The sequence below is a fragment of the Polypterus senegalus genome, chromosome 3 (assembly GCF_016835505.1).
Source record: "Polypterus senegalus isolate Bchr_013 chromosome 3, ASM1683550v1, whole genome shotgun sequence".
Taxonomy (NCBI): Eukaryota; Metazoa; Chordata; class Cladistia; order Polypteriformes; family Polypteridae; genus Polypterus; species Polypterus senegalus.
In genome coordinates this window covers 214082684-214102743 of record NC_053156.1, presented here as the reverse complement: position 1 = coordinate 214102743, position 20060 = coordinate 214082684, and the positions used below count along the sequence as shown (strand labels likewise).

At 37.1% G+C, this 20060-nt stretch overlaps 1 protein-coding gene across 1 annotated transcript in view; it reads left to right on the top strand.

The window, feature by feature from the left end:
- The window catches only part of LOC120525817 (afadin-like), a 365848-nt gene extending 346062 nt beyond the window's left edge, over window positions 1-19786 (top strand). The window contains 6 exon segments of the mRNA XM_039748422.1: window positions 292-327; window positions 3050-3184; window positions 5522-5683; window positions 5685-5811; window positions 11038-11122; window positions 17800-19786. Coding sequence (XP_039604356.1) covers window positions 292-327; window positions 3050-3184; window positions 5522-5683; window positions 5685-5811; window positions 11038-11122; window positions 17800-17956 — 702 coding nt within the window. The 3' untranslated portion in view covers window positions 17957-19786.
- The last annotated feature ends 274 nt before the right edge of the window (window positions 19787-20060 follow it).

Sequence of the window (20060 nt, the reverse complement as noted above, 5' to 3'; positions counted from 1 at the left end):
AAAAGGAAGGAAAGGGTGGGGGGCTTTTTTTTGTTAAAATGATATTGCTTACAGCTGCAGTTAGGCAAAATAATGTATTTGACATGGTAGAAGGTCTGGAATAAAGTGGAAATTCCTCTAAAAACCTCACATATTACTTCAGTTTCTTCCAAGTGTTTACTGTTGGGAGCAGGGTCGCCTACGCTAATTAGTCCCATACTTGTGAGGAATGTTCCTGGCATCAGATCACTGGCATGAACAGAAATGATGTTTTTTACTCTATATCTTTTTTCCTTCCTTTATTTCCTGCAGCAGACTGCTGTTCCAGCAATCTCTGTTCTAGACTTGGTATGTTTTTTATTGTTTCTTCTTCCTACTAAACTGGCATCTATTTTCTCTCTTTCCTTGTCTTCCTGTTTTTGTTGACCATGTGCCCTAATAAGGCTCCACATATGTAGATTAAGACCTGAAGCAAGCAGAGCGTTGGCTGCACTTGAGAGAATTCTCCAGTAAAATGAACACCTTGGAAGCCTTATGTCAAATTCTTTGAACATTCTATCGCCATTTAATATCCACTTAGATCAAATTAGAAACAAATGTTAAAAAATATGGTCTTTAGAAGCCTTGTTTGTTGGCACAAGTTGCTGCACATCTTTTACTGTCAATTTCTTAGTGGCATGAATTGCTGTAAGGCAATCTCTGTGCTTGTTTTTGGACAGCTGATGCTCACTGGCACATCATCTCCTGACCTACAGTAGAGGCGTCATTTGCAGCAGCTCTCCTGTAAGGTTCAGGGTCCAACTACAGAGAATCTTCTTGAGCCTGACTTTGTTTCTGCATGTTTGTATCCGTGTTGCAGTCTTCTCTTTCTGTTTCCTCTTTCCTCTTATTTTATGTCTTCATATGGAATGATTGCTTCCTTTTAGGCAATGGCCACTGTTCTGGAGATGTAGGGGCCTTTTCCAGTGATTTCTGCCCCTTCCTGTGTGTGTGTTTTTATGAGTGATTACTTTTAATTAAGTTACTTGCAGTATTACTAAATGGGGATGCTGTTCAACTATTTGCATAGCAATACAATCTGTATGTTCACTGTTTTATTGGTACTGCTGTTCAAGGACACCATGCCAACCCGATTTATTATGACAGTGAGTATTAATCAGTGTTCTGGACTCGCCATTCCTATTGGCATTCATTTGTGATTTACTGTAGTGTGCATTTTGCTACTTACAGCCTGCTTGATTTGCCATTAGCTAGTGTAGAAATCCCTTTACTTAAAATATGCAGCAGCTTCAATCTCATTGATAAATAGAAGGTTTCAAAATTGTACTTGGTGTATTTGTACCATGGAAGCTGTTGCAGATGACAAAAAAAATGTATAGCTGTAGTTCTTTTCAGATTATTAGTTTTGCAGTATTTTATTGTTATTTGAAATTATGGTGTTAATAGTATTGTTAAATCATAACTGTCATGTTAGTCATTCCACATTATGTATCAAAACAAAATAAATGATAAAAGACCAACCCAAAACAAAAAATAATAAAGAAATTGGGCTTAATTCAAGTCAAGTGAACCATCTTAACCCTTACTGGTCACAGAAAAAATGTCCCATTCAATTTCCCCCCAATAAATTCTTTACCTACCATAGCTGCAGCTCTCTATCTTCTCCTTTAAAGTTGTAAAGAACTTGAAGTTAAACTTGCCTCTATCCACTAAAACACACTTCTTTCCCTCCCTGTGAAATTTTCTCATTCCATGTATGACAACATTTTCTCTTTTCAGATCTTTTTTCCACAACTTATGTAATGTAAATTTGTAATTACTTAAGACAACAGAGAAGTATCTTGGCCAAGAGAGACCAAAGTGCCTTGGGCTCCTCTTAAATGCTCTGGCTCAGCAAGGGATTGTTAACATCACTTTGAAGTCCTTAATAATTCAGAAGTGCAGTAGTTGGAGTAGCACACCATTACCATTAAATAGAAACTTAGTGTGCTTTTATTTAAATGTTGTTAAATTCGTCTTGTTTTGATTCCTTGTAATGGTTTTATTTTGGACTGTGTAGGTTGTGATGTACAATTCAGAATGTTTGAACTATTTTTAGTTCTTCTAATTGTAAAGCAATTGTTAAAACGAAAAACAACTTTGATCAAAATATGCGTGCAGTTCAGGATAAAGTTTATGGGGTTTATAAATAATACAGTAGGTTTACGTATAGGCTCATTATTGTCACAAGCAACAGAGTACAGTGAAACTTAACTCTTTACCTTTAAATTAAAGTTGTCCTTAACTGAAAATCTCTTGACATTTTGGCAAAACCTACAAAATAAAGAATGCAGTGCACATACAGGAGGAAGAAAGTAATTTGTGAATAGTTGTCCTCTTTAAGGCATATCCATATTATTGAACATTTCAGTATTATGAACAAGTTATATTCTATATCCCTTTTTTATGTTTCATAGTTGCAACGGAGACCTTTCTTCACAGAAGCTCCAATGATTATCAGACCTTAAAATAAAAAGTCGAAATTGATCATTAGGACATCTTTGGATACTTAATATGTACATAATATTTTAACTGATGCAACAATGTGGAGTGGTTTAACTGGCATGTTTTAAAGGGTAACAACACTGGAGTTGGTAGTAATATTGCATTCAGAATAAAAATCTTTGAAAATGGTTTGCTGCATTTCATAGCTTGGCAAGAAAATTTGCTTCTGTCAATGACAGTAAACATTGGTCTTACAACGTTTTACCTCAATGTTTAATAGAGTTGTTGTTATTATGTTTGCATTTATTTCCATGCTTACTCATTTGATATAAAAGGCTGTTATAATTAAATGTCAGAAGTTATAAATTATTTCTTTTTCCTAGTTTTACCTTCTGTAATGTTGGATTGTACTCATTCCAAAAGTGCAGTTTCCTGTTTAAAATGTTTAGCATGTTTAATAAAGCTCTGTACATTTCCAGTGAAATATGTAAAGTTACAGCATCATCTCTGGGGGAAATCTCGTGGCTCAGCTAAAGCTGCTGCTTTGTTAAATACTAATTAAGAAGAAAATTATCTGCTAACCCAGTTACAGGATGAGGAGCGCAGGCGCAAACAGCAGCTTGAAGAGATCCGCAAACGAGAAGCAGAAGACCGGGCAAAACAAGAAGAGGAAAGACGCTGGCGAGAAGAGGAGAGAAATCGTCGAGAGACAGAGGAGAAGGTATTAAAGTTTCTTTTCTGCATGGGTAGCTTATCTCAAATAGATAACGGCTTCAGAACTGTAGGAATAAACATGAAGCCACATCATCAATTAACCTCAGCTTGGAAGAGAGAACATGAACGTATGCAGTGTCTGCACAGTCCAGTTTCATTATGTCCATTACTAAGCCATCTTTCAGTGCAACCCGTAATTCAGTATTTTGGTACTCTCTTTTTTTAGCTATGTTAGTTTGAATTAAAACTTTGGGACTTACAGAATTGCACAGTGATGTTTTATGGCTCTCCTGTGTGCACAGCCTTCTTTAGATCTCACCCCAGTGTATTAAACTGACTTTGTCTTGATTACTCCAAAATCCAAAATGACTTTGTTCTATTATAGATTTGCTTCAGTGTTTGATTTTATTTTTCTTATTGCATGATTAGTTTAGCTTTAGATGTTAGGCAAATAATCATACATTTTACCCGAGAATACTCTTCTTTTTATTACCCATATTTCTCTATAGACCTACTGATATGATTAGAAGTCATTGAGCCTCTCGCCATAACCATTTTGTTTGAAGGTTGTTATATTCCTTAGGTTGAAGGAAATGTTTAATATTTTGAGTCTAGTGAAACAATTTTTTACTCCTCATTTAAGTGCAAATTATTGGCTATGTGTCTCTCAAGTGATGTTCTTCAAACTTGAGGAATGTTTTTTCTTGAAGAGCAGATGTTTCCTTCTGACTACCTTTCCATGAAAGGTTTGTTATTTGGCCATTTGTTAATGGTGTGTTTTGAAGTTTATCATAACAAACGATTACTGTATACCTACTGTGGCCATCTATACAAACTGGAAACATTTCGGGGGGCAGCAATCAGGTTGTCCCATTTATTGTCCATAACAAGTACCAAAAACTAGAGCTCTTTGGCGTGCATGTCCCTCAAAGCAGGGTTTAAACTCTGATCAAAAAGTAGTTTGGCTGGTTAGCCATTAGCAAGGTCACTTCTGTATCGGAGCTTGCCAGAAATTGTTTTCTTCTGGGATTCTCGCTTTTATGGAGGCTGACCTGGAAGGAGTGGAGTCAGTTCTCCTTACTGGGTAGTTTCACAACTCTATGGAGAGAGAAGGAGATGACACTGTTGGCGATAGCACCCCCTGTTATCTAGATGGGTTATTATGGTCTTCGACAGAACTTGTAAGTAGATCTCTTATGTACATGTGTGACACTACACTTAAATACAACCTTGTGGATCTCTTGAGATTTTTAATTTTCTTACATTTTTACATTTTTCTTAATGTGGAGTGATGTATTTCATAACCCTTCTCAGATTAGCAAGATAGGCTTTCACAGATTTCTTTTGGTTAGGACATGAGGCATCGTCACAAACCTGAGCCCCATTTCAGCTTCTAGTTTTATATATATTTGGAACAAATTGTATATCATTGTTTTAGTGGTGCTGGAGCTTAGGCTGTAATTACTACTATTATTTATTTGCAAAAAGAGAATTTTGGCTGATAATTTGTTGTGTATATTAATGACAGCTTCTGTGTATAATATGTCATGTGAAGTTGTATTTATCAGTGTTATGAATATATATTATGCTATACTTCAAAATGTTAAGGGGAGGTATGCTCTTACTATAAATTCAGTATGTGTTTAAAAGATATGTGCATGCTGAAAAATATAAAAGATGCACTGTACTTGAACAGAGGAATGGATGGGCACATGAACTAAACCTTTTCATAAAAATGAAGATCATTTATTAAAAGGTTGTTTTTTTTTGACAGTTCTGATTATGTTTTATTCCAAGCCTGGTAAGTGTATTGCTTAGGGTAGCTGTTTCACTTTACTGTAAATCAGTTGGTTGAAGGTTTATTAATTTTTTCCAGAGTGCTCAACCTCTATAAGTCATTGCATACTTTGCATCAGACATTTTTTCACTCTTAAAGCTGTGTCAAAGCAAGCATTCCTGTCTGTTGGAAAGCCCTGCACTTTCAGTAATGCCTTTTAAAATAATTACATGTTTTTTTTTTTTTTAAACTGTGTTTATTTCCAGCCATAATTACAGCAAAATCCAGCAAACCAAAAAAACGTTCAGATAATTAGTTTACTTGGCAAGGTAGCTGGAATGCCTGCATTTGCAATCAGTTTCTGGAAGAGTTAGTATAGATGTTGTATTTTTGGTTTTTTGGATTTTTTTTAAATGAACAAAAAGGTGCAGTGTTAGATTTATGCATTTACATTTGACTTAATGTCTATTTTTTCTGGTTATCTGTGATATACTTGATGGCAAGGTAGTGTTTATTTATTTTTTTTAACTTCTTTCCCCTTCCTTCCTCCCTCCCCCGATTCTTCAGAGAAGGCAGGAAGAAGAATATTATACTCGCCTGGAGGCAGAACGGCGCAGGCAGCATGAAGAGGCTGAAAGAAAGCTGTTAACACCTGACGAGCCTGGTCTGTACAGACCTCCTCTCCCCCGGGACTATGAGCTCCCTTCTCCCCACCCCCCTCCACTAACGCTGCTCCACCCCGCCTCAAAGAAACACCTCTTACCTCAAAACGCAGGTCATCTCCCCTGACACAGTGTACACTGCCAAGTTTGTATCGTACAATGATGAGGAGGAGGAGGAGGACTCAAGCCTAGCAGGTCAGGTTAAGTTCTCCGCTACAAGAAAATCCTATGGTGACCTTCCTCCCGATCCCAAGCCTCAACCGCAGCAGCCATCTGCCCGGCCGCCCCGCCCGGTCTCTGATGGGATCTTTCTTTCCAACTCATTCCAGCTACCATCAGCCAATGCCAACAGTACTGCTTTCAAGACAGACCCACCCCCTCCCCCTCCCACCAAACCCAGCATCTTCCTGCCTGGCAGCTCCAAAGGTAGAGACAGAGAACACCAGGAACAACTATTAATTTGTTTTGTTTTGTTTCCATTTGTGTGACCTATGTGGTGATTTATTTCTTCTTTCTTTTTCTTTTTTTTCCCCCCAATCTTCAAGTGATGAGATTTCTCTTCACTGTCTTATTGGATCTAGAAATCAGTCACTTAATTCCACTTGATTTGCCTTGTAATTTGAATTGCCTTTATATATATATATACATATATACACACTGTCCAAATATGGATTCATCTGATTTTGCAGGACTGTAACTACCTCTACAGGTATTGGAAAGTTTAAAAAAAAAAAAAAGTCATTCAGAAGAAAACACAAGTATATACATGAGCTTTTTTTCCCCTTCAGAAAGCCGATACTAGTCCTAGTTATCCCCAAGTGCAAAACTTCTCTGAGGATCTGTTTCCAGATCTTTTGAGTGGAGTGGAAGGAGAGGTTTTATAAAGGGTTTGATTTACTCACCTGGCCTACTCCTCCATTTTCTTCCCGTGAGGCTTCCTGAAGAGTGCTGCTTATGGAAAGAAGCCAGCAGCCCTTTTGGCACTCATACCAGAAAATTGTAATGGTTCAGATTGTTTTGTGTGTTTCATTCAGTTTATTCCCCCTGTTTGAACTGTCTGGTTGCTGCTAAGGGCAGCGATAAGCATCTGTTTTATTTTAATGCTCAGTTTAGGAATATTCTACCGATCGATACATCTGTCTTAATAAATTAAGCATTCTGCCTGCTGCATAGCTATTCTTTCAGAAGTTACGACCCTGCAAAAGAGTTTCTTTTGGGACATGTGCATATATACAGTACAATAAAATCACTGTTCCCTTTATTTCAGTCATCACTATCCTAAAATAGTTGACTTTCTAAATTTCCTCTGTCCTTACCGATCATCCCTGCCTAGTCAAAGCAATCAATAGATGATTTTTTTTTTTTTTACAAAATTATGGTTTGTTCAATCAGAGTACTGTTGGTTTTGGCATTTACTTGTATTGAGGTGTGGTTTGGTGTGTGGCTTTGGGAAACATAACCATTTAGCCCATGCTTTTGAATACCAATGAAAAATGGCTATTTGCCACTGACATTCTGCTTTTGGGTACTAAACAAAAAAGACCCCATTCAGTGCTCACTTTACAAGGGGAATGAATCTGATTGATACTGACCCATTTGTTATTTTTGTAAGTGGCTGTGAAAAAAGATACAGTGTGAAAACATTTTTGTATAAAAAATATTTTATCTAAGTAGATCCAGACTTTGCAATGAGCGCTTTCTAAATTAATAACAATTTTCAAAACAAAATAATATCTAGTGTCCAAGTTTGCCTGCGGAAAGTGAAAACAAAAAACTTTAGAAAGGCAGGAATATGTTATCTTGGTTGTCTTTACCCATTTGATTATTATGCTACTTCTACTGCCCACGAATAAATAAATGAAAAAAGAAAAAAAAAAAATCCTTTGGCATTTTCAAGTTCAAAAATACTTATTTACATGTTTAACTAACATGTCAACACTCTCTGGTTCTGTGATTAGCAGGAACTACTAGTAAAACATGGATAGTTAGTAGAAAATGTGGCGATACATTTATCAGTAATTCCTTCTGTGTACAAAAAGGATTTTTTACATGTTTTCTGGTTGCAAAGAACCATTTTTGATTTTTTAGTGTATTGTGAGTGCAGTCTGATAGTTTTTTTTTTTACCTGCAAGCGTCTCTTGGCTATAAGTCACATAAAATGCAAATGAACAATATAAAATCTAGATAAGTGAGCTGAATCAGGAAAGTGTACTATTAGGAAAGAAAACCCCGGTTTGCAGACATGCACAGATCAAGTGTGAGATGATATTTTGGATTCTGCTACAATGACAATATTGTGATGCCATTTCACACACACACAAAACCAAGGACGATTATTTGGTCAGTTATATGACTTGCAGCAGTAAGCGAGTAATTACAGATATATCCATATATTATTACTTTTGATGTTTCACAGCCTTTTACAGAAATACTTAAAATGCAACATTGAGGAATACCCCAAATATTCTCAAATAAATCCTATTTCCTTATTCCCAGTTGCAAAAATCCATGTTGCATTATTCCTTTTACTTGCTAATTAATCTTTTCTAACCACAATCTTGTCAAATTATTGCATATTAACTAAAAAAGTTCAATCCTGCAGGCCTATCCATTGCTGTTTGCAATTACTGCTTTGCTTTGATCTCCTCCTTTTTATTCTTCCTTAATAAATATAACACACTTTCTGCTGTTTTTATGTGTATGTGTTTATGCTTCTAAGTCTGTGTATTTTAATTTGCTTTAGTTTTTTAATACCATACAGCTTTATATGATTAAGATCTTTATCAGTGATGCCTGATTATTGAGATTTCCATTGCTCCAGCAGAAGGCAGTGTTATGATGAGATTTTCTTTTTTAATACGCTTGCCCTGTATGGTCTTAAAAATTATTTACAAGGAAGAAAAGAAAATACTGGAAGTAAAATCTGAAAGTATTAAATTCCTTGTTGAATTGTGGGAATGGCTGTTTACGTCTTGCTTGAGAGTGTTTGCATGTTGCTTGTAATCTTTGTTTTTGAAGTGAGAGCTTGCAATTGGCTGTAGTGTGTGTAATTTGTCCCACGTTTACCCTTCTGTAATTGTTTATTACCTTGTTAAGATTTTGCAAATCCACTGGAATATATTGGCTATCATCACATACATTCTACATTAAAAGCAATTCTCCTAAACCCTTGAACCACCGGTAGAGTTGCAGTGAATGCAGTTTTTCATTTGAGCCTTGCTGTTCTTGTTAGTGTCTTTAACTTGGCTGATTAGGACTCGTAAGTTCTCTCATTCATCAGATCTTTCTAATATTGTAGATTTTCAAGAATATCATCCTAATGTTTTATAGAATGTAGGAAGTCACCAAATTTATGGTGGTTCACCTTTTTTCCTTTCAAATCAGATATTTTGTATTAAAACCGGTAAAGCTGGTAGTCATTTGCTTCTCATTGGTAATTGGCAGCTGGTTAAGAAAAATCAATTAGCAAATTAAAACTGTGAGCGCAGCTATTTAAGAGTGACGGATCTGAATCTTAATAGCTCAGTTGACTAAAATGAAGCATGCTGCAGCAGCAGTAATAGATTTCTAATTTAAAAAAATTGACCTGAAACAAAACCTGCCATCATTATAGCCTTCCACAACTGAGACTGATGTTTGTAACAAACCAAAATAACAATTCATAGAAATGTGTTCAAGTGTTTGAAGTGCTGATGAACAGAAAGAGGCTTCCATGTTTTGAGGGACCTCATTATTGAATTGTGTGGAGCAAGCAATGGCTCAAAATCTCACATACTTTATTGGAGTGTTTGCCATACCTAAAATGATATACTGTATTTACACACAATCTGTAAGGTCGTATTCCAGTGGAATTGCTAGAAAACGCATCCTACCTCAGGGAGCTCACAGGATCAGAACAGCAAGACTTGGTTTACTTAATAAAGGATTCCAAGAACTCCAAATTAAAGTAGTACATGTGGCATGTAAAATGCTGTACTAGTAGTCTGTTGTACTAGGAAGTGCAACAGCAAGGTTATCTCCTCAAGGCTGATAGATTTCTAGATTGTGCAGCTTTTATCTTGTGAACTACATGAGGAGTGTTGTGTTACAATAAAATACACATCAAAGGTAGGAACGCAATAAAAGAGACTTATGGGCTACTGGACAAAATATTTTTGAAGTGGATTATAAAAATACTGTCAGTTTCTACCTTTGGTGATTTTACATTATTATATAAAAAGGTGCTGGCTAAAGCAGAAGGTAAAAACAATTTACTGTAAATCATTTTTGATGTATTTTTTTTTTACTTCTGCTGTTTACTCTCAAACATGAAATGTCTCTGTTAATGATATTTCTCCACACCTAATTAAAATATTATAGATGCATAATCCATTTTACATACCAGTTTCTATCATGTTTTGAATTACAGAGTATTACAAATTGACATATATAAATTGTACATCAATTATAAGTTATGAATTGTTTATTAAGTTTATTTTCCCTTTAAATTTTAAGTTTAGAGAAGCTGACTGATATTAAAAAGAAATTAACTTGTGTGCAAAATTAAGTGAACCCGCCTCTCTTCCCCTAAACACGTTAAAATTTGCTTCAGATACAAAGATGTGCTTTGATATTTTAAGTTGAAGATATACCTTTAATTTATGTCCTATTAACTTGGGACCTTTGGATACTACTTTAAGCGTTTTAGGAAGCTCTGTCTCCTGAAGTGGAAGGAATAGACTGCTTTTAAAGTATTCTTACAAACTTGAGTTTTCTACATTTTTAAATAATCCATCATACTAGGGAGAGCTTATTTTAAGTTGGATTATGATTCCTGTGAAACACAAACACATCTCTTATGTTGATGTACTGCCATATTCAGTTAAGACCAAACTAAACTAAGGTTTTCATCTTCTTTTAAAAGCTGGGCCTATCAAACCAGCCCCATTTGCACTTGCTGTGGTGTACCTGGCGCAGATGGTGCAGAGTATTGCAAGTTTAGTGGATGGTTAAGTTAGTGGTTACATTTGTACACAAGCTAATGATCTCCTGGTTCTTTAAATTAGATATGAGTAAAATGTAGAAGTTCTGTTTAACAATTCACTTACTATAGCAAAAGTAATACTTCAAACTTCAAGTTGTTATCTGTGATAAGTCAACTTTGTCAATACCCAAAACATAAAATAACATGTACAAAATGTCTGATCCTACTATAACAAACATGAAACAGTTATATAAAGCTTAAGTATTCAAGTCATAGGCTTAAATGTTCATCCCTCCATCAGTTCTGCACTTACTCAGAGTTGAGGGTCACAAAATGTATATATTCATGTTTGAGAAAAATATATTGTTACCCAGCACCTTTAAAAATGTATACAGTATTCCAAAGTTTTAGAATAGTAGTGTGTAATAGTGACTTTTTTTATGTTTCATTTTGAACAGGATCTAATTCGTACACTGGATCTACAGCAGGGGTTGTAGGATCACATGAAATCTATAAAGATCCAAGAGAGAAGTGGGTTAAAAGGTAATGGTCAAGAAAGTCGGGATAATCAAAAGAAAACAAAATACAATTTGCAGATGTCTTTCTTGATTATCTGTAGAATATCAGTATTTTTAAAGATGCTCTTCATATTATGGATTTGTATGGTTAACATGAAAGCCACTCTCTTTTGCGTATTTCACTTAGTTTGGAGTTGGGCCAGTTACAAAAAAAGGGCACTTTTTACATCAAGAGCTGCCTAAATTGGAGTTTTTCTGTTTTAATGCATTATCTGTTCATTTTTAATTATTACAGCTCAGTCAGTCAGTGTCAGTGCATTTTTGGGAGTTTCCAACAAGAGGGCAGGTGACCGTGCAGCCTGAGGGACATTGCTTGGTCAGCTTTTGGCCTGTTTCTCCAAGTCTCATGCTGACAGCACATATAACTGGAGAGGTGGTGCCATGTCACCCCTGTGAGCAGGTGATGGCACGAATCATTTGCAGAAGTAGAAGCCAAGTCCAGGGGATGTTTTGTTGGCAGAGTTTTAGGTGCCATACCAAACGGGAAGTAAAGAGCCAGCTTGATACACACTGCTTAGTCAAGGGAGGTTTGGGATCAGCGTCAGTAATCCACCATAGCAGTATTAGAAAACAGAATCCAATGTAAAGTTATTTTGTTAATGTGTTGTTTGACTGTTGTGTGTCCAGCGATGGACTGGTATTTCCAACCATGGTTGGTTCCTGCCTTGCACGCAGTACTGCTTAGGTAGCCTATATATGTCCATGTTTCTCTAATGGAATAAGTGGCTTACAAAGGTCTTTGTTATCCTAAATACACAATAATCACAATTCCAGGGCACTTTTCTAATAGACAATTTTTTAAATAGTTTTATTTTTTTTTATAGCTGCAGCACATGTTCATCCACCCAAGGCAATATAGTACTGTTGGTTCCTTAAGTACTTTGATAGTAAATTAAAATTTGAGTATAGAAATTTAATTTGACTTGGCCATCTTATGATGATGATTATTTATAATTTAGAGATAATTTGATAATAATTCTGACACTGAGTATTCTAAAAGTAAAAATTGTGCTGGGTAATACTTAACGTTGAATATATCCTGAGCTATTTGGCTGCTTAGGAAATACTGGTGTTAAAAACAAGAAATGTCACATTTGAATTTCCATTTACAATTGTGTGCGAAGAGTAGTGAAGGATCCATAAAACCAGTATAATCCTCCGAAACTGGGAAACTACAATTCAGATATTTAGAATGGTCTTCTGACCAAAAGAAGTACAGTGTGGATATCTTAGTTGCATGATGTTATATCAGTCAAAGTAAGAACAAATGTTTGTTTCATGTGGTTATATCCAACTTTATATAAAGGCTCGAGCACTCTTGGTCGAATTATAGGTTGTATTGAGTCAAGAGAAGTTAACTCACCCTAAGATAAGAATAGATGAGGAATAATACACTTCTACCATATAGACTTATAAATGAATAATAAACACACAGCAACCAAGATCTCATGTCAAACAACACTGAAGTTTATTTAAATAAATACTTTTGAAAGTCTGTGAGCACAGCTGTCTTGCATTTGATGTGGCCATCTTATTATTACTTACGTTGGCAACAGTTCATTCTAGCATCTAAATCCTGTGTGGAAAGAAGGCAAAGCTTTGACGTGTCAAAGCAAAAATAACTTTGTAATTGGTATTCAAAAATGTCAACCGAAAACAAAGTACATAAAGCACATAAATACAGGCTAGAAAGAAAGGAACGTGCAAGACCAACGCAAACTCATCTCACACCCTTCTACTGCTGCTGCAAATAAATCATTCACTTAATTTTAGTTGAGAAACATTTAGCTATTTATTGACTATATATATACACAGATACATTTTTTTTTTTTTTGGGAAAAAAAAGGAGTTTGAGAAATCATATACTTTTTTCAACACCAGTAAAATGGACTGTGAAGATCCAGCTCCTTGAGTACCACTAAACACTAAAATGAGAAAGCAGTCTTCCTTTAGGACTCCATCCATTTAATGCGAAGCCATCCTGCATTGGAGATTCAGGGCAAGACAATTGCACATCATCAAAATTTCAATAAAGATGTTCCCTTCCATTTTACACAAATTTGAATCAAATGAACCTACAGTTTTTTCCCCAAATTTCTCCTGTATCAAATAGCTTAGCTCTCCTTGGAACGTACAAGACCAATGCAGATTGTTTTCATATTTCTAACAGTTCTCAGTAAATGTGTGTGTCAGCTCCATATTCAAATGACAAGTCCATAGCCTGGCTTGTATCAAGCTGCGTGATTTAGAGTCAGCACATTGTTTTCCAGCTATTGCTTATAAACTCTTTCAGGGTGGTGTGGTTAATTTCTCCACCAGTTTCAAGAAGTAGGACCCTCTTCCATTGTTAGCATGGCAAAGTTGACAGTGCCAGTCCCCCCACTGTCACATCATTCTCAAATCTTATATACTAAGGTGCCATTATCACCTTTATAATTCCACAGTTCCAGTTTGCCCAGCCTGGCATTTTTCTTGTTTTTACGATAGCTGGTACCCATGTCACTCGTAACATTTGCTCCAGTAACTCCATTTCCTTTGTGCTACCAACTTGCACCTCGTCTGTTATGGTAGGTTAATTGTAGCTTATCTTGTTCAATAGGAGCAGTCCTAACTCACCTCCTAACTCACTGGGAAAAGGATGCCTTTTTAGTATCGGTTTTATTTTTACATTGAAAACAATCACATTCACTAATCATGGAAGAATTCAATATTAATTATTTATTAATGTTCTTATTCAGGTTTTTTTTTGCCTTTTTAGATAGGTGTGAGAAGGAATGTCACCTCTGAGCTCATATATTACATGTCTCTGTTCTGTGCAACTCATTGAGAAAAATAAAGTAATTGCCATGAAACTGCCAATGTCGTGACTGTCACCAGACCAAACCCTAGACCCATCCATACGAACCCAACAGATAATTTTCCATACTTGGGTGGGTATGAGGTTTGTCTTCAGGTGGAGTCCACAGGCATCTGTGATGTTTCACTGAGACATCTTCAGAATTCCAGACAGTGACACACTGAGCTGACACACTGAGTGTCAGTATTTAGTGGTCATACATGTAGACACTCTGTAACTGAGGAATACAGGATGAAAAACGAAGGACTATCATACAGTGATAACATTTTATATGTGCAGTTAAACGCATAGGAATTATTACAACTAGAAATGGGCTAACCATTTAATACCTACCCAGTTCTAATCTGTGCTGGCAACCAATGCATTAAAAACTGGTGTCCTTGTATTGTGGGCCTTATGTGCAAAGTGAAGCTTATTTAAATGCTTAGCAAGGAGACCACAGAGTGACATAGCAGTAATGGTACATAGCCGGATGTGAGCTCAGCACCTAAAGGGAACTTCTAAAGTAGGCCTCCAAACTGCAACTTTGAGGGCATCATATTACATACAGTGTGCTCATTCACAGCCTTGCTACCCCTCACTACACTCCCCCATCCCCTAAAGAGTTCCCTTTAGCTCAGCTGGGTGGGCTCCTGTTTGCTGATTCAGAGGTCCCAAGTTTGTGGCCACCCTCATTGTGTGAGGTCATGAAACAAAGGTTAGGCCTTGAGTGATTCCCTATGAGTCGCAAAACTTACAAAACTCGGCATCTGACTGACTTAATGATACAGTAGCTGGGATCTAGGCCAGTGACCTCTCAGGTTCAGTCCTGGTGACTCTGTGCCATTTGCTGAGCTGTCCTTTGTATTTTCTTATTCTAGGAAATCCCGTAATAAGAACTGAGACAAAAGTAGTGGTACCCTTTAATTATTAAAAAAAAAAAAATCACAATTTTCACAAAAGTAATATGCATCCACCATTCTTTTTTCCTATTGTCTACAGGACAGACACACTTCTTTTTATTTAAGACTTAACATGTTATAAAAATAAATAAATAAAACAATAGGCATGTACAAAATTAAAATGAGACCCCTTAAGGCCCCTTACACATGGACATCTGAACTGAGCATTTTTCTCCAATCTGTACCATCAGGTGAGTTTTTCTACTTATTGCAGAGAATTGGACCGTCCACATGGGCTTTCACCATTTGCATTTGGTTGGATGTGCGTTAGGATGGCATTAAAAAACGTTGCATACAGCTTTTTCTTGGCATCAGTTTCTGCCAAAATCCTGATCAGCGTGAGGAAAACGAGTTAAATATATACAGTACAGGGCAAAAGTTTGGACACACCTCCTCATTCAATGTGTTTTCTTTATTTTCATGACCATTTACAGCACTCCATCACTCTCCTTCTTGGTGAAATAGCCCTTACACAGCCTGGAGGTGTGTTTGGGGTCATTGTCCTGTTGAAAAATAAATGATCGTCCAACTAACCTGACTTCTACACAACACAACTGCTGGTCCCAACCCCATTGATAAAGCAAGAAATTCCACTAAATAACCCTCATAAGGCACACCTGTGAAGTGAAAACCATTGCAGGTGACTACCTGTTGAAGCTCATCGAGAGAATGCCAAGAGTGTGCAAAGCAGTAATCAGAGCAAAGGGTGGCTATTTTGAAGAAACTAGAATATAAAACATGTTTTCAGTTATTTCACCTTTTTTTGTTAAGTACATAACTCCACATGTGTTCATTCACAGTTTTGATGCCTTCAGTGAGAATCTACCAATGTAAATGGTCATGAAAATAAAGAAAACACATTGAATGAGGATGTCCAAACTTTTGCCCTGTACTGTACGTGTGTGTGTGTGTGTGTGTGTGTGTATATATATATATATATATATATATATGTATGTCAGTCATTATCCAACCCACTATATCCTAACACAGGGTCATGGGGGTTCTGCTGATGCCAGTCCCAGCCAGCACAGGGCACAAGGCAGGATGCCAGACCACTGCAGGACACACACCAAGGACACACTGGGGACAATTTAGGATTGCCAATGCACCTAACCTACATGTCTTTGGACTGTGGGAGGAAACCAGAGCACCCGAAGGAAACCCACACAGACACTGGGAGAACATGCAAACTCTACGCAGAGAGAACCTGGGAAGCGAACCCAGGTCTCCTAACTGCGATGCAGCAGCGCTACCACTGCGCCACCCAATGCTGCCCTTATATGTATATTTATGTATAAAAATGTATATATAATGTATATGTGTGTGTATATATATATATATATATATATATATATAATGTATGTATATGTACATGTATTTAGGGAAAGAGCTGAAACTTGCATTTGGAAGAAAGAACCCATCAAACCTAATAGAATGTGAGTCTACACAAGAAGAGTTGGCCATAGTGCCAGTTAACGGATGATCAGGTGTCATTCAGTGCTACAGAAAGAGCCTGACTGCCGTTATTGCCTCAAAAGGATGTGCTACAATGTATTTAAAATTAGAGGTCCCATTATTTTGTTCCATGCCATTTTAATATGTTTTATTTTTTAAATATATGTTAAGTCCTAAACCAAAGGTAAACTGTCTGCTCTGTGGAACACAGAATACAAATGGTGGATGCCAAATACTTGGTCAATATCAGCTTATTTCATAGAATACTGTGATTCTTTTATAAATGATGAAAGAGTGCCAATAGCTTTGGTTGCATCTATATTTGTATTTTTACTAACTTTTAAATGCTTAAATTTCCTTATTCTTTTCTTTTTAATGCACCCTGTTCTATGTTCTATAGAGTTTGCTCCTTTAATTGACCCCAGAACATGGTGAGGTAGAGTTTTGAATAGAAGTCTCTAGCGTACTGACCTCTGGTTTTCCAGGCATCCATCCATTATCAAATCTGCTTAAGCCTCATGGAAACCAATGCCTTTACAGTCCCATTGTCTCCTCTGGGCAGAGAAGGGCATGTGCTGCTCTAGTTTTGATGTAAGACAGTGATATCTACATGACTGTGAATTTCTGGTTTGTTCTGCGGGTCGGGTCTGGTCTGGAGGCACCTCACAGTAGAATGCAGACATCACAAATGAAAGTGAATATCTCACTAAGTCACTTGACGTGAAGATGGCTCACAGAGCACATTGACTCCTTGTGTTCTGGTATTTTTGATGGAAAGTAGTTTTGTAATTGGAGGGCAAGTCATTGGTCAACGTTGGTTTCATTAGGCCACAATACAAGTTAAGTCTGAAATAAGGTGTCACCCCTCCTGTCCAAAGAGGTTCAGTCTGCATTGATGAAGGATATCTAATGTCCATAATTGGAATAATCGAAAAGTGAGTTTGATTTCCGGAAATCAGTTAAGACATCAACTAGTGGATATCTGTTTATAAGTGGACTAGCTGTGCTACCCGTCTAAGGCAGGCTGAAATCTAAGTAATCAACGGACACCTCAGCATTAACATGTGCAGCGCACCATCAGTTGGAGTGTATTTTGTAATGCATGTAGTAATAATTTGCATTGCTGTTGTCTTCCCAACAGAAGTTGCATCACAAACGTGTATTAATAAAATACATTACACCAAATGTTTGTGATGCACCATCTGTTGGAAAGACAACAGCAATGCATTTTATTACTGAAAGTTATTATGAGACAGGAACTGGAAAGACCCTTTTTTATTAAGATGGACTGTGTTTTATCTCCACACGCTACGGTCTTTTTCCAGCAGATGTTATTGGTTTGTTTTAACAATAAAAGTGCACAATTAACGCTTGCTTATCTGTTTTTAGTGGCCAAGATCAAGATGCCAGTGTGATTGGGGGAGCACCAGAAAGCCTAACATTTAAGGAACGTCAGAGGTTATTTTCCCAGGGACAGGATGTATCCAACAAGGTGAAAGCCTCAAGAAAACTCATGGAATTGGAAAATGAGCTGAACACGAAATAAAAACTGGAGCCTTAGCGAGACTGAGGCAGAGGAACACGTCTTTCACTTTGTATAGTATGATTTTTTTTTTCCCCCAATAACTGGACTGTTGAATATGATTTAGATTTACTGTTGCAATATTGAAAGACAATTTTTGCTTTGTCTCATTGAAATTCTCAGATTAAAAGCACTGTACAATGTTTTAATAAAAAGAAAAATCTCGCATAGGGCAGAACCTTAAGGGTTTGGGGTTAATGAATGCTAAGATATTTAAAAAAAAAAAAAACACAAAACCAACAACAGGGCCATAATAACTTACAATGACACAAAATCTTTTGTAATGTCTATTTTATTATTTAGCAGTTGAGCTCTTTGGATCCGAGCTTTTCTTGAATATTTTTGAATCCTGTTGTGGTTCTCAATGGTACCAGTCTGAGTGAAGATGAGCGTGTCAGGTTTGCGTGCAGTGTGGTCACCGATCTGGAAATGAACTCAAGCCGGGGCAGGAAACCAGCCATTCTTACTTTAGCATATCAGTGGCAGACATCATTTTGAGTTTGTGGAAAGAGGAAAAAACGAAAAAGAAAGTGGTGCTTGCATCTCTTTTTAAGGATAGAATATTTCAGTGATGCCAAGTTCACAGCCCAGGAGCACATGGCTTCAGACTGACTTCATTTCACAGGAACAGATTGGGCCTCTGACGCCTAGGAATAACGTTTTAAATCGGCCAAATTTGTTAAAAAATAAAGAAAGAAAGGAAATGATCCAAAAGTTAAGAGACTAGAAACTAGCGCCTTTTTGAAATGATGCATTGTCCTTACCCTGGTTCATTTTAGTCACAAAGACTGCTGTTATGGTTTGGATGTGTCGGAGGAATTTTTTGAGTGCAGTCTTTTTGCTTCTTACATTCCTAAGTCATTACTGCTCACAGTTTGTCTGGCTGAACGTTTTGCCCACAATGTGACAAATTAAACTCGGATTCCCAGATGTCACAGCAGCAGGCAGTGGCTGTGAGGCTTGTCCTGACTCTCCGTCTTGGTTGGCCGGCTGGCAGCTGTCTGCTATTTGTGACGGTGGGCACCACTGCCACGCTGCTCTTCGCTTACAAACAGGGGTATTTTTGATTTGTGTGTTTGTTTCTGGAAGACACTAAAGTTATTCCTACCAAATGTATGGCGTGTGCGAGTGCTTTGAACAGGATCAGGATCCTCTGGAAGCGTTTTACTGTTGTGCCTCCACTTGAACTTGGGGGTGTAATGCACACTACGAGACTAGATAGTAGAATAGACATTCACTGCCTTAGCTGCGACAATTCACTTTAATAAAGAAATGAAATTTGTAAGATAACGATTGCAGATGTTTAATGAAGATTGGTGTGTAAATATATTTTTGTTTTTTTTTTTTTCTTTTACACTTATGAAATAATCTTATTTTGAAGAAAATAGAAGGTGCGTTTTTACTATGTTGTCTGTACGATCTTTTGTCAGGCAGTGAGTCTTGCAGCACATTCTTGAAGGACGTCATTTGTGCCTGCCCCTGAACAACTCCGCGGCTTCTCTTGTTACCTAAGCGAAGTCTCGTTCCTGTAATGTGTTTATTTATCCCTGTGCTGCAAACTAACGGAAAACTGTCCAAAAAAAAAAGGAAACAAAAAAACCACAAGATTTTGGAGGACAATTTGCGTGTCTGTCTGGGTTTTATAGGACTTTCAGGGTTTGTTGTGCTATGAGTTCTAAAGTGCTTTCATCAAACAATGTGTGTTTATTACTGAAAGCATTGAAACTGCTGTAGTTTATAATTTCTACTGTATTTCACTTGCAACCTATTTTTAATAAACTATCTTTGTATGTATTTCATGTTTTTGCTGTCCTTTGATTTTCTAGCCCGAGACCACAGATTTCTCAATCCTGTGTACTTTTCGTTCGGGTTTCCTCCCACAATCCAAAGACATGCTGGTTAGTCTGTGCTTGTTGTGTGTGTGCCCTGCAGTGGGCTGGCACCCTGCCCGCGGTTTGGTTCCTGCCTTGTGCCCTGTGTTAGCTGGGATTGGCTCCAGCAGCACCCCGTGACCCTGTAGTTAGGATATAGTGGGTTGGATAACAGATGGATGGATGGATTGAGACTT